Source organism: Caloenas nicobarica, chromosome 7 (genome assembly GCF_036013445.1).
Source record: "Caloenas nicobarica isolate bCalNic1 chromosome 7, bCalNic1.hap1, whole genome shotgun sequence".
NCBI classification, from domain to species: Eukaryota; Metazoa; Chordata; class Aves; order Columbiformes; family Columbidae; genus Caloenas; species Caloenas nicobarica.
Genome location: NC_088251.1, coordinates 25,841,385 through 25,855,014, shown reverse-complemented (window position 1 = coordinate 25,855,014; position 13,630 = coordinate 25,841,385). Strand labels below are relative to the sequence as shown.

Genomic DNA, 13,630 nt, shown 5'->3' with positions numbered 1-13,630 from the left:
TTTCAGTGTGTCTGAAGCTCTGCATTAGAAAAAGCAATAGATTAACTGTCTTTTCAGAAGACCAGCTCGACAGACCACAAAGCAGTTTACCACAAAAACCATAAAACACTGACAGGCTTGAGAAATGAAAATTCTGTATCCTTCTCCATTTCATTTCATTATCAGGCAAAGGAAGGTCACAAATTGATTGTGTCCCTTCAACACTGAATTTAGAGGGTATTAAATACCTTTTAAAAACAGCCAGTTGCCTTAGGTAATCCTCTTTCATTGTTTGTTGCAGACACATGAGTGCCTGCCATTTCTACAGACATTTCTGTTCTATCACTTGAGTTGACCAGCACTCTTTCAAACACAGGAAACAAAATGGCAATCTCTGAACTGTTTTCAAGTAAGCAGTGTCAAAGCAGCCTAACATTCTCCAATTTTCTCTAATTCTTTAGCAAATTTTTACTGCAAGCAAAAGTGAGTGGGCTGAAGTGGTTGTTTTCTACATAGCTATTTCTAAGCAAATTTCACATATTCTTTATATTTACAAACCTTTCTACTCTTTTACAACACCTCTCCAACATCTGGAATAACATGGCTCATATCTGAATCAATGGTTACAATGTGATGTGTACCAAAAAAGAAAAGTTTTTTTATAAAAACTTCCTCTTCTATTCCTCTGATGATAGCAAATGGGAGTTAAAATTCTTAGCACAGAGCAGAAAAGATCCACTCAAGTCACTGTAGCAAACTTCTTGAGAAGTTACATACTTATTAAATTAAAAAAAAAAAAAAGAAGGAGTCAAACTGGAATATTTTGCTCAACACAGATCTACATGTTCAGTGGGATTCTTTTGTTGTTGTTTCACACTGTTTTTAATATCTTAATTTCAATAAAAGGCGTAAATACAAGTCTAAATAAAAATGTTCAAACTTGTTTTACATTTAGAAAACATCTAACCAAAACCACTGTACTATTTCCAAAATCCTCCTCCTTTTAGAGGAAAACAGGAAATTCAACTTAATTTCTTAATTTGATATAAAGGTTAAAAATCTGGGTGTGAAACTAAGTCAACTTTGATGAACAGCTCTCTAAAATAAATTCAAAGCTGACCCCAATTCAGTACTGCCAGCCTCCCAAAATTCAACTTCTGGTTAATTCATTATTTCTCCGCTCTCTTTTTACCTATAATCCTGCTCAAACCAGGAATCTCAAAATTCACACTAGATGTACGAGAAGGCAAGCACATTTCCTCCTTTCTTAAGAAAAGATAGTAACTGTAATACCAACTTTCCAAGAGGTGAAGACAGACTTGGATCATGGAAAAGTCTGCTGTTGAAGAGAGGGAAAAGTTCTTATTTCACATTGCATACATCAGGAGATTCATTAGTACCAGTATATCCAGGACAACTCCCTTCACATAAAGCAAAACTATTTCAAATAACTTATTTTTTCAATTTGGTCAAGTAACTTACTGAATCAGACACACACACACAAGAAAAATCTTAATACAGTTGTGAGCCAAAAGAATAGCAAAGGTTAAGCTTTGACATGCTTGGCTCCTGCTCCCAGTAAACCAGCAAAACCCAATAGATTCATGCTCCCTTTCACAAATGACTTTCTACACAAAGGGCTTCCAGGTTAAGTCAGGGCTGTGGACAATCCGAATCCTGAGTTTGCTAAACCAGAGGAGCATCCCAGTCTGAATCCAGGACCTCAGTGATCAGACACTGCACAGGGAAGAAAAGACTGTCTAGTTCAAGACATTTTGGATCAGAAGCTAGACAACAGGCAAGAGTTAAGACCAGAAGACAAACAAGAACATAAGAAGAAAAAGGTTGTTTGCAAAGGAGAGGCCCTCCCACACCCACCCCAAAGTACACTTACTTGGTATGCTCTTATCAAAGACTGCACAGCAAGATGATCTTCAACAAGCTTCTCAGTTTTACCCGGTATCTGGGCCAGGCCATGGCTCTGAAGAAACGACGCCTTTCTTTCCAACTGATCTGGTAGGTGCGGATCATGTGCTTGGCTAGCACTAGCATTTTGGAAAAACAAATCCCAGGACTGGACATGTGTACAGAGTAGGAAAGAAGAAGGAAAATTTATTACTTCAAACAAAAGTCTCAACCAAAATCAGCTCCTTCAAGCTGCAAATGGTACCTCAGTACATTACAGTACGAAGTACCACTAATAGCCAACAAAAAGAGAGCACTGATATACCCACATCTCGGTAGCAACTCTGCGTTTCACTTACACAGAGCCTTCTTCATCTCATTTCTGATACTGAGCTTGTCTTCAGCACACATGACTGCAAAGTACCTTTGTACATTATTCATTCACACAGCTCTTTTTAACTGCAATGTTTATTCAGGCAACCAGTAATCGGTATGATATTATGCTGCTGGTAAAGAGGTATCACACCTATAAAACTGAAAACCTTAATAAATGAAATTAATTCATTCCTTTAATGATACTTAAAGAATTTATGATACTTCAAGACACTCACTGAATATGCTATACCAGAATCAGTCCTTAAGGGTCTTTCTTGAAGAGACTGTTCAAAAGCAATTACAGCTTTTCTGAATGAGGCTTTTGGTCTAAGATCCTTTCCTCACTAACTTAGGTTACCTTACTACAAAAGAAATTATGAACCTGGTTTCAGGTGCAAGTCATGACTGTAGAAGAGTACATGTTTGAGAAAATAAATCACAACAAATGAAATATCTTTTTATTTCTATCTGCACTTTTACACAAGTCACTTTCTCCACTTATGTCCAGATCTGGTTTTCCTGAACTGTTTCCATTCTGATGAGGTGGTCAGGTTAGAACAACATTAGATGTATGGATGCCAACAGACAGCAGCAGAATGGGATAAAACATCTGACATGCTTATATCCAACAGAGAAGAAAGCCTGCACTAGCAGGCAACTAATCAATATTTGTGCTTAGCTCACAGTTTCCATAAAAGGTAATGAAAGAACATAAAAACACCTTCCAAAGTTTGTTTAACTTAGGAACAAAAGGAAGCTATTTCAAAACTTTAAAATATTAGTGCCTAGAATAGAAAAACTGCAAAAATTAAATTTAATTTTGTACAATGCATGTTATTTACCTTGGCTGTGAGCTTGGAATGACGGTATTTCATGACCCAGTACCAGAAAAGACAAAAAGTAGCACAAGATTTTATTTTAAAAAGAACACTACTTAATATATTAATTACAGAATTAAAACAAACAAACAAAAAAATCAATATCATGTAATACCAACACTACACAGTGGAAAAACATTTATGAAATTCTGTTTTCTTTAACAAAAAGTCTTCATATTGAAATTTCTACAAGCTTTAAGGTGTTCAGAAACACTATGAGAGGGGCAGCACACAAGAGATAAATATCACCCAACCTTCCAAGCTCAAGTTATGGAAGTGGGGGGACTCATCAAATCTGTGGGTTTCTTGGCCACTGCCCGAGAAACACAGCTTCAATGCACCTCTCTAATTTCTTTGTTAATACAAAGCTACATTGATACAAGTACAATAAAATGACTTAATTTATCACCCTGTTCTTACACAGACTTGATCGAAACATACTCTAACTTTTATATGCCATGAGAAATTAAGGCATTCAGATCACGTTTGGTGGTCAGTTCCAGACACACATTCCTGCTCCTTTCTCTCATTTATTCCCATTTCCTCTATTCTTCTTACCGTGACACCTTGCTAGCCACACTGAGATTAGAAGTCTGAATTGACAAACATCCTATAAATTGTCTACAAGAATCTATTAGTGTAACTGCATTTCCTCCGGTATTCTCTCTATACACCTCCTTACTCCGTACTAAGAACAGTGTTGTTACTCCACACCTACACAGCACCAGGTCTGAGAGTTTGCAGATCCCAGACAGTGAAAAAACAGATACAAGCCCGTCATGTTACAACTAATGCTATTTAGACTGAAAGAATTATTTTGGCAACACACAGTTATTAACTTTCATCAAATTAGGAAAATCCAAACATACATTTGGATCCATGACAGATCTGACATTTGGTATTCATTCAATGTTTTAATACAGAATATGCTTTGCTTATGCTGAGGTTCCTTCCTCACTTTTTCCAATACCATGACACACCTACAATGATTATAATAACTACTCCTTTGTTGAGTTAATATCTTTTCATTTAGATGTAAAAGTTATCACAGCACAGTCCCAAAGAATTGAATATGTTTTTGGACAAGTACTCTGCTGAGACAGTTGCTAACAAAATCCAACTAGACATGCCCCAAAAGATACCTGTTTAAGAAGAATAAGCATAGGATCCTTTCTTCATTCAAACTCACAAATATAAAGAAATATCTTCAAAATGTTTACATCTGAAGAAGCAGCCAGCTGGGACAGAAGGAACCCACACTATTGTTTCGTATCACATTTTTGAACTTATTGATTCGTTGGGCAGGCTTGACATTTAATCAGAAGGGAGGGAAAATACATCATTTGGCTACAGAAAATTAGTTTTTTCTAGATACACATCCATCAAAGCCTTTACAAATTTCTATAGCATCTTTCAAGATTGATACCAGATTATAGTCTTTAAGTCCTGTGTATCAATGTCAGTCTTAGGCAACAGCACTTGCCATGTGACTGAACAGGCAGAAGACCAGCTTGGTCTTACAGCAAACTTGCAGTTCTCAACTAAATTAGTCAAGATCTTAAAAAAAAAAATGGTAGAGGAGACTTATAATAGAAAAACACATTCATAAAAAATAAATTACTATAGTGATATGCAGCACATTCCTTTTTTTCTTGTCGGCAAATCTATATTGTAGTTATCTACTACTTTCTCAAGTAACTTAATACAATTCAAGTGATTCAGTGGCAATATTCTACTCTCATATAATAAACAGTGCTGCACTTAGAATAATAAATAACATATTCGTTATCTTGATTTTTTTTTTTCCCTTAGTGACATCGCAATATTTATCAACTGCGGTGAGGACAGAAAAGCCTTAGAAGGCACATACTGAGCATCACTACATAACTAAAACAAAACAAAAAAGTAAAAAACAAAACAAAAAAGCCACGCTTTTTCCAAGTACATGAAACAAGAAAGTGATTACGCACTCACAGTAGAGCAGTGACATACAGGATAACAGGGCAGGCATCCTGTACTCAATATCCAACCATGCAGTTTTGTAATTAATCTTGTGATAGTAATAACTGAGCCTTGTCAAGGTTCTCCCTTATGATCTATGGCCCTGACACCATGCTTCAAGGAGAAATAATGATGCCTTTTTCAGAGTCCATGTCGTTTTATTCTAATTGTTGTTTTGGCTACCCCAAGGATAGGAAATTCAAAAGACAAGGAAAAGCAGGAAATCGTCAGGAATGGATTTGCACAAAGAATAAAAGCTCCTATAGATATAAATGCATATTCCTTGATATATAACCATGGTATACATAAAAAGGAGAAATTCTTGGAAAAAATGCTAGTAACACTGAATACACTCATTGGAACGTGACACACATATTTCAAAGTTTGAAATAAGCATACATGGGAAGACATGTCCAGTCAAATCTTCTGAGAGGGCAATGATTTGAAAAGCTTTGATTAATTACAGTTTCTAAGTTAATGAAGCATTATTTCTGAAGCCCAGGAAAAAAAAAAAAAAGCTTTTTCATCTCATCAACTAGGAGGCACATCCCATCTGATAAGAAGAAACATGAGGAAAAATAGGAAATAAAGATTAAAAAGAGGAAAGAGTCTAAATGTCTAAATGCCTAGCACAAATGGGCTCTCTAAACCATGCTGGACGTACTGGATAAAACAATGAAATATGAGTGGCCTGCAAAGAGAGTCAAATTATTAATAATACCATAACCAACACCACAAAAGCTATTTCTGTCTCTTGACAGTATTTTCCAGCACTTTCTGTAGCAGAATGATAAATTCACAACTTGCCTACAGTCATAAAACTATGGCATGACTTTTTCTGGATTTTTTAAAAAACAGGATGAGTTCAACTCTCAATCTTTTTAACCTGTTTTATTAAAGCCCAAATTAAACAATTTCTGTCAACAAATATCATGGGTAGATATTTACAGCTTTCAGCTGATGAAATGAGATCATTTTCAAGAAACCAAAAATTAATTTTGTTGATGAAACAAAGTAAAATGAATTGGCATCATTGTTCTCCCCCCCTTTTTTCTAGACTGTGAAAAAAAGTAATTATTTAGTCAAGAATAGCTATAAAGCAATCCATTATGTCCAATCGATCATATTCTTTTAAGCCTCATAAACCAGGCACACAGTTAATTTACTTCAGTTCATTACTGTTGTTAAATACATTACAGATAGTTGACCTGGAGAAGAATTCACGCATTTTTAAAATGCCTCTTGAATTACCTGGGATCCACTCCCTGTGCTACACCCTACTCCACCAAGCACATTCACATTTCTCTGTCAACTCACTTCTGCTCATTTATCAGTTGCTAATCAACCTACAAAGTGCATCACCTCATCAGGATCCACCACCCAACATGCCTGAACTGTCAGACGAATGGGCTAGTCTTTCAGAAGGATTTTTAGCATTTCCACCTACCCCCAAGCACCAGTAAAATAATGAGCAAGCCTAAATTTAGCAGCAGTCGTTGCTCTTTGCCACAGCTGGGCTCCTGGCGGGGCAGGGCCCAACACAGGCCACGCTGTTCAGCACCCATGTCAGCTCCGGGGCCCTTCAGCACCCTGGTCAGCTCCAGGCCGCTCCCGGGACAGCACGGGGCAGGGGGGTTTGCAAGACCTCCCAGCAGCAACGCTCACTCTGCTGTGAAGCGTCCAAACAAGAAATGGAATTCTTCTTAAAGGAAAGAAGGTTGTTGCAAGTCAATGTAACTTAAGTAAAACAAGATGTTGCCACACACACTCCTCTGAATGACCTGATCCGTTCAGTGTCCTCAGAATAAAGGGTTAATATCAATCTATAGCACCAACACACCATGAGGGCTTCTCAGAAATTAATTCAAGGCATCCATTGCTAACCTGCTCTACACTGGCTGGAAATATAGCTGGCAGTTACACGATGAGGAATCAAAGACAGACAGGTGAGAGAAGCCACCCTTGGAGAAGGTCTCTTCAGTACAAAGTTAAGGCATAACACTAAAGAACTAAGATCTGGGGTTTTTTTCCCCCCCTTCAACATGCGTCACTTCCTTGTGCTCTAGACAGATTATCAGACTTACAGCAACAACTTCTAAGTGACATTTTGATACATGTGCCTCAGGAATAAGGGAACACACAACCAATTTGGTAAACATTTTGGGCACAAGTCACATTACTTCTCCAGAAAATGACTTGTCTGTCTTAACATTTATCAGACTTCTCATCAGCTTCTTAAGTTAATATACATGCATCACCATAAGAAAGCCTTCCTTGTCAGCAGAAAGCTTGTTAAAAAATAAGTCTCTGGATTTTGACCACAAGAAAGGATTTGCGCAACAGATTTATAGTTTAAAAAAAGCAAACAAAAGTACGTTGTCTGGAGAGAGAGTGGAGTTACAGAACAAAATACTTTCCAAGCCACTTAAGAAGGCTTTTCTGACAATTTCAGACTCAGTCCTAAGGTTATAACTTCCACAACTACCTAAAGGGAACTGAACTTCCAGCTTCTTCAGACAACTACCTTATTACAATAAACCAAAAAATTAAAAGTATTTTATTTCTTGAGTCTTCTTCCAGATATAACTAATTACTTAACAGACTGCTCGAACAGCATTTGTATGGAGGAATGCTGAAAGTTTCTGAGCAGCTTACTATTTCTGCTCTGGACTTCTCATTCTTTCTGCTCAGCTCACCATGCCTGTGACTCCTCTGTACTTTTTTAGCTGCAATATCACATCTTACAACAATCAATATGTAGGAAATTAGTTTCATATTTTTCATTTCATGCAAGACTTTTTCTGGACTTTTTATAAAACAAGTTTTAAAAGAAAAAAACCTATCCCACCCTTAACCTAATATTATAATTTACAGTCAAGTTTTAGACTTACCTTATGTACGCTTTTAGGGTTTTCAAGCCACGCATAATACATTTCCTCCACATAATTTGAATTACTCCCACTCAGGAATGGTTCTGAGGTTCCTGATGAAAAATACCGTTGGCCGTGTAAAAATACCCTTCTGGCTATATATCGCTTTTCCAGAAGTTTAATGCCATGCCACTTCAGCGTAGCCGCAAACAACTTCAGATGACTCATGTTTGTTTATTAGACAGAAGATCCAACTCTATTAATAAAGACAAAAACAAATTTTATCAGAAAAAGAGCCAACGAATTGCGGACACACTTCAGCTTCTCAGTGGAAACTGGGGTTCATGGCTACAGTGCTCTTCAACAAAGCTCAGGCCTATGCATGAAGTTCTCTTCAGGAGAGAGGCCACTCCGTGACTGATGGCAGAGCTACACTTACAGCAGTGGAAGCATTGCTGATGGCCACCCCACATCAATCAGCTCACCTCGCAGCTTCTCTAACCGATAACATCATCCTGGTTCCTAAAGCAACCATGATACCACTTGTACCACATGCCCCCTGCACCCTGGCTCCCTGGGAACAAGCGAGTCTACTCATCATTGACTTCTCCAGAGATCTTGGCAACCATAACCACTGTCTCTCGGTTGTAGAAAACTGCGGCCATTTACCAAGCCAAACTGGGGTAGGTTCCATGAATAGCATCAACCGCGGTTGAAAAAACCCCCTGTTATCTCAAATATACACCATGAATAATGGAGCTGACAAAATAATTTAAAAGTGTTATTTAAGTGTTCATATTGACATTGGCCTTCAATCAAACACTGTTACACTATGAAAAGGCTCGGTTTAATTTGCTTTCCTAACTAGCAACATTTACCTTGCCCTTCCAACGAGGTTTTTAACAAGGAGAGCAGATTCCCTCTAATTTTAAGCACAATGAGAAGAACAATAAGGGTTGAATCTTGGGAATGCTGACCACCATCAGCTCCAGTGCTAGCAAAGAGAATCAAAATTCACCTTCAGAATAAAAAGAACAGATGTAGCTTACAATTAGACCAAAAATAGTATAATCTTAATGCTGAAGTTGCTAAAATTGCAAAGGAATACCAATATTGTGAAAAGAAATTATTAGTTTTGTTTTCACTTTAGAAGTATTTGGAAATCTACAAGAACATTAAGGGCAGGATACTAATTAAGAGAAAGAAAAATTCAGATTTAACTCTGAGGTGTCTCTCATTTGTTTTGTTGTCCATCTAGATAAATAATTTGTGTGGTCAGAAGATAAAATACAAGTTTTTGTTGTTTAGTGTGACTAGTTGAACAATTGCTAAAAACAAAGGTACTGAGCTGACAAATGAACTTTAAAGCATTTTAAGAATGACACTGTCATTTTGAGTCATAGATCAAATTATGTTACCTGTTACATGCAAAGATTACTTTATGTCTAATTCAAGAAGTAATAGATACCTTAAAAATTCTGTATAAACATTTTCTGTATATAAATCCCATTAAATTACTTCCTCACTGTTTTTTCCTCTTCCCCTTCTCCCTCAAAAAAGGAAATATATGGTTATAAAATTCCTAAATTTGGAAGGGATAGGAAGAGTTGTATTTTTCATCATCATCCAATTTAAAAATGAATATTGGTCTTCAAAAAAAAAAAAAAAAGGCTCCTACTGAATAAAACAGTATTATTGCATGCTCTTCTCTGGCATCACGTTTTTAACATGACATTTTTAACTCAATATCTATTTTGAAAGTTGCTAACTGGATCACTTTCCTAGTTGCTGACTTCAACTGCATCATCCCAGCAGTGAGTTCTCCTTTATCACACCAAATGCCCTTGTCTCCTCTTCCAAGCCTTCTGCAGCCTTTTCACTCCTACCCACTAGTAGACCCAATGCCCAGCTTGTAAAACCAGCTGCCACCATTCACTTACTGAACTTTCCAAACAACCACTTCACATTCTCCATGGTGCCCAGACACATGGAAAGTAATCTCCGAAGGGAGCACCACCAAAACTAATATAAAATCCTCATTTAAACCTACAAAACCCCCAAAACCTCAAGACCACACACTCTTCTCTCCCCACTTGGCATTTTCAGCAAATTGGCAATTGTTAGGCTCCTATTATGCTGAATCCCCTATACATTAGCATTATTTCTTATCTACGTACATTCACTTGTCATTTCCCATTTCACAGATTCAGAGCTTACTACAACACTGATTTCCTCCTGTGTCAATGGCCTGTCTATGCTTAGGGCTCACAGGCAACTGCAGGAACATAAATACTATCAGCACCGTTTTGAAAGCAGATTAAGTCTTGCAAAAGGGACAACACTGTCAGAGTTAATATCTTGTCTGCATACATTATTATCTTTAAAATGTAATAGCAGTATGTGTACATCATGTCATTTTGCAAAACATGATAAGATTTCAACATGTTATAACACTAAGAACTGAGATGTCACCATGGCACTTAGGACCTGTGCCCATTCTGATTGAAATTATTATTCCAGCCGTCTTATTCCATGCAAATCCGACTCTCCTACTAAACACCTGCACATGTACCTCAGGGGTGGACACTCATTCATAAAGGGTTACCTACTCTCATTTATAGTGCTTTGCAAAAAGCTGGGAGAGAAGGAAACAGACGGTACTTTTTTTTCAGTTTATCATACTACAGCTGCAAGCTTCTTAAGTACAGGTCATTTCATGTTCTTTCTTCCTAATGTGTCTGCCTGGAGAATATGTAGATCTTTCCTCTAGTTAGCAAACAATGCATGGCAAAATAATGACCATTTCCCAGGGAGATTTGAAAATGGATGCAAATGACATAGTAACTAATAGAAACAAAGAGGTTATAAGTGGTAGCAGTCACTTCCCTCCAGTTCCATTTAAATTTCAAAATGGGTCAGAGCCAAACTTCAAGTTGTAACTACTAAATATGCAACCTGTAAGAGTGGATATGGGCTGTGTCCCTCCTGTGAAGATACAAAGATCACAGGTGAAGAAAATTGCTATCACAGGCATTATTCCCATCTCATGAAAAAGTAATGCCTCCATTTTTATGCAGGCATGAAACAAAACTGGGCAAAGCCATGAACTGTGTAATTCCTGTCAGATTTCAGATACAGATTAATTTGACTCAACAAAACTGACTTCTTCCTAGTTCTTCCCTTTGCACACACCGCTCTTCAGCACAGATGTCAGCTGTCAGCAGCTAAACGAATTGGAGACCACCAGTGTGATCATAGACCATTCCAGCCCACTCAGCCTTGAGACTGTCAGTCAAAAATCAGCACATAGAAGTCAGAAACAGTTAGGATTGTTCCACTCTGCTTTGTCTCCTAAATCAACCCTGAAATGAAAACAGGAATTGGCAAGGAATCAAACTGAGCTAAGAGCAACCTAAAGGAAGATATTAATTAAATCTCTACCAGAGGTCAAAAATAAGAAAGAAGCAGTGAACCAAAAGAACAACCTGATATTTAATGCACCAAAGCACCCTTAAAATGGTGGAAGTAAATGAAAGCCCTAAGCAGCTGAAAATTTCTGCAGCTGTTCTGCAGTATGGCACATGTGTCTCAAGCTGTGAGCTAGCTTCCACCCTGGCACTTCAACTCTAGAAGGGACCTAATGTCACAGACAGTCCCATGAATTATTCCAGCCAGGTTTCTAGAGGATTATAGAAGCATAAGAGACAGCAAGACACTTCTGATAGCAAAGTGTTTATCCAGCTTTTCTCAAGATCGCTTTAAACATAAATACATTGCATAGGCTAGTATCCTATGAATCAATATACTCCTGGTATACCCTTGCTGAGTTTCTTAACGCACATGTGAAGTCCTGCCAATAATGCTAACAAATGTTCTTCATGCTCTGCATAAGTAGTCATTAATAAGTCTGGCCTATATTTCACAAAATTGCTCCTTGATCCACTAACACGGTAATTTTCTCCTATATTCCCCACACAACTTGGTCCTAAAGCTCTTCTTAAGACTGAATAACTCTAATAAAACAAGGCTGACAGCGGAAAAAAATGGATGAAGATAATAAAGTATCTCAAAAAGCCTGTCATGGAAAACTGAAACTAGAGAGGCATGGAATATCTTTATCAAATAAGGCTACTTCAGGAATATATACCTACACACACTAAATGTTTCTTTTCCTTCCAGCACAGGTGTGCTACACCATATAAAGAAGCTTAATTCTCCACACAAAAAGTTGACCTGGAGGAAGTTTACAAGCTGTGCATTCACCACACGGTGTACACCATAAGGCCTGGGCAATGGAGTGATCTCCATGCAATAATGATACCCAACACATTACTCTCCCTTAAAAAAAAAGCCTTCAGCAGGTACAAAACATCACCACAGGTTCTCAGCTACCAAGATGTTGTAACAGAGCAGGGGGAAAATATCTGGAAGGGGTCGGTTTTATTCTTCTGCCCCTGCCCGTCCTTCCACGGCCAGCCCGCAAACCCTGTCACGCCGCCGTCCTGCTGCCCCTGCCCGCAACGAGAGGCCGGAGCCAGCGAGGCTGTCGCAGCACTCCCGGGTGCGCCGGGGCTGAGGTCCCAGTGAGCGGGGCCCAGCCGGGCCGCCTTCCCCCTCCCCGCCCCCCGCGCCGCCCCGCCAAAGGCCGCGCTGCGGGGCCCGGCGCGGCCCCTCACAGCCGCACGGCAAGCGGCCCCAGCGCCCCGGGCGGTGACCCCGACCGCCCGGCGTGCTCACACGGGCCGGGCCTGGCTTCGCCACACCGCCCACAGCCCCCCGAGCCGGCTCCGGCCTGGCCTCCAGGCCCGCCGCCCCCCGCCCTTCGCCGGCGCTGCCAGACCTGCGGGGGCGGGAGGCTCCGGCCCGTCCGTGGGCAGCGGCGGCGCCGCCTCCGCCCGGGGCACAGGCCGCGCGCGGGAGCGCCGGGCGGGGACCGTTACCTGCGTCACGTGAGCCGCGCGCTGAGGTCACGGCGGGGCGGGGCCGCTGTCCCGCGCACCGCTGCCCACAGGCGCGGCCGCCGCGCCCACGCCCCGGGCCACGCCCCGCCCCGGGCCACGCCCATGCCCCGGGCCACGCCCCGGGCCACGCCCACGCCCCGGGCCACGCCCACGCCCCGGGCCACGCCCACGCCCCGGGCCACGCCCATGCCCCCGGGCCACGCCCCAGGCCACGGCCACGCCCCACCTGTCTCTGTCGCAGGGTCTGCACCTGCCCGGGGCCGCGGGACACCGCGGTGCGGTGAGCTCCAGGTGAGCTCCAGGTGAGCTCCAGGCAGCAGCCGAGCGTGCCTGGAGCCCCGGGTGCCTCGGTCACCTCTCCCGCTGTGCTGGGCACCGCCCCGGTACTCAGGTAGGGCCACCCGCCCCCGGGGGTCCGCGCCGGGAGATGTGCCCGCAGGAGGAGAAAGAGGATCAAAGGAGCATCCATCTGCAAGTGTTGCGGGCGGTTGCCAAGAAAACTGGTGCGAGCAGCGGACGCCTTTGCAGCTGCACAGTGTGCTGCACCTCCCGCACCACTCCAGGCCCACGGAGATAGCAGCACGACGCACGGGATCGCCCTTGGTGTCAATGGCAGGGGACAGTGTCATATCTCGTGTGTACGTGGAATGTCCCTTGGTCA

At 40.9% G+C, this 13,630-nt stretch overlaps 1 protein-coding gene across 1 annotated transcript in view; it reads right to left on the bottom strand.

Moving 5' to 3' along the window:
- Positions 1-12,907, bottom strand: part of OGDHL (oxoglutarate dehydrogenase L) — a 54,543-nt gene extending 41,636 nt beyond the window's left edge. The window contains exons 1-3 of the mRNA XM_065638668.1: positions 12,849-12,907; positions 8,030-8,264; positions 1,874-2,053 (exon numbers count right to left, since the gene is read on the bottom strand). Coding sequence (XP_065494740.1) covers positions 1,874-2,053; positions 8,030-8,236 — 387 coding nt within the window. The 5' untranslated portion in view covers positions 8,237-8,264; positions 12,849-12,907. The remainder of the gene's footprint in view (positions 1-1,873; positions 2,054-8,029; positions 8,265-12,848) is intronic.
- Between the last annotated feature and the right edge of the window lie 723 nt (positions 12,908-13,630).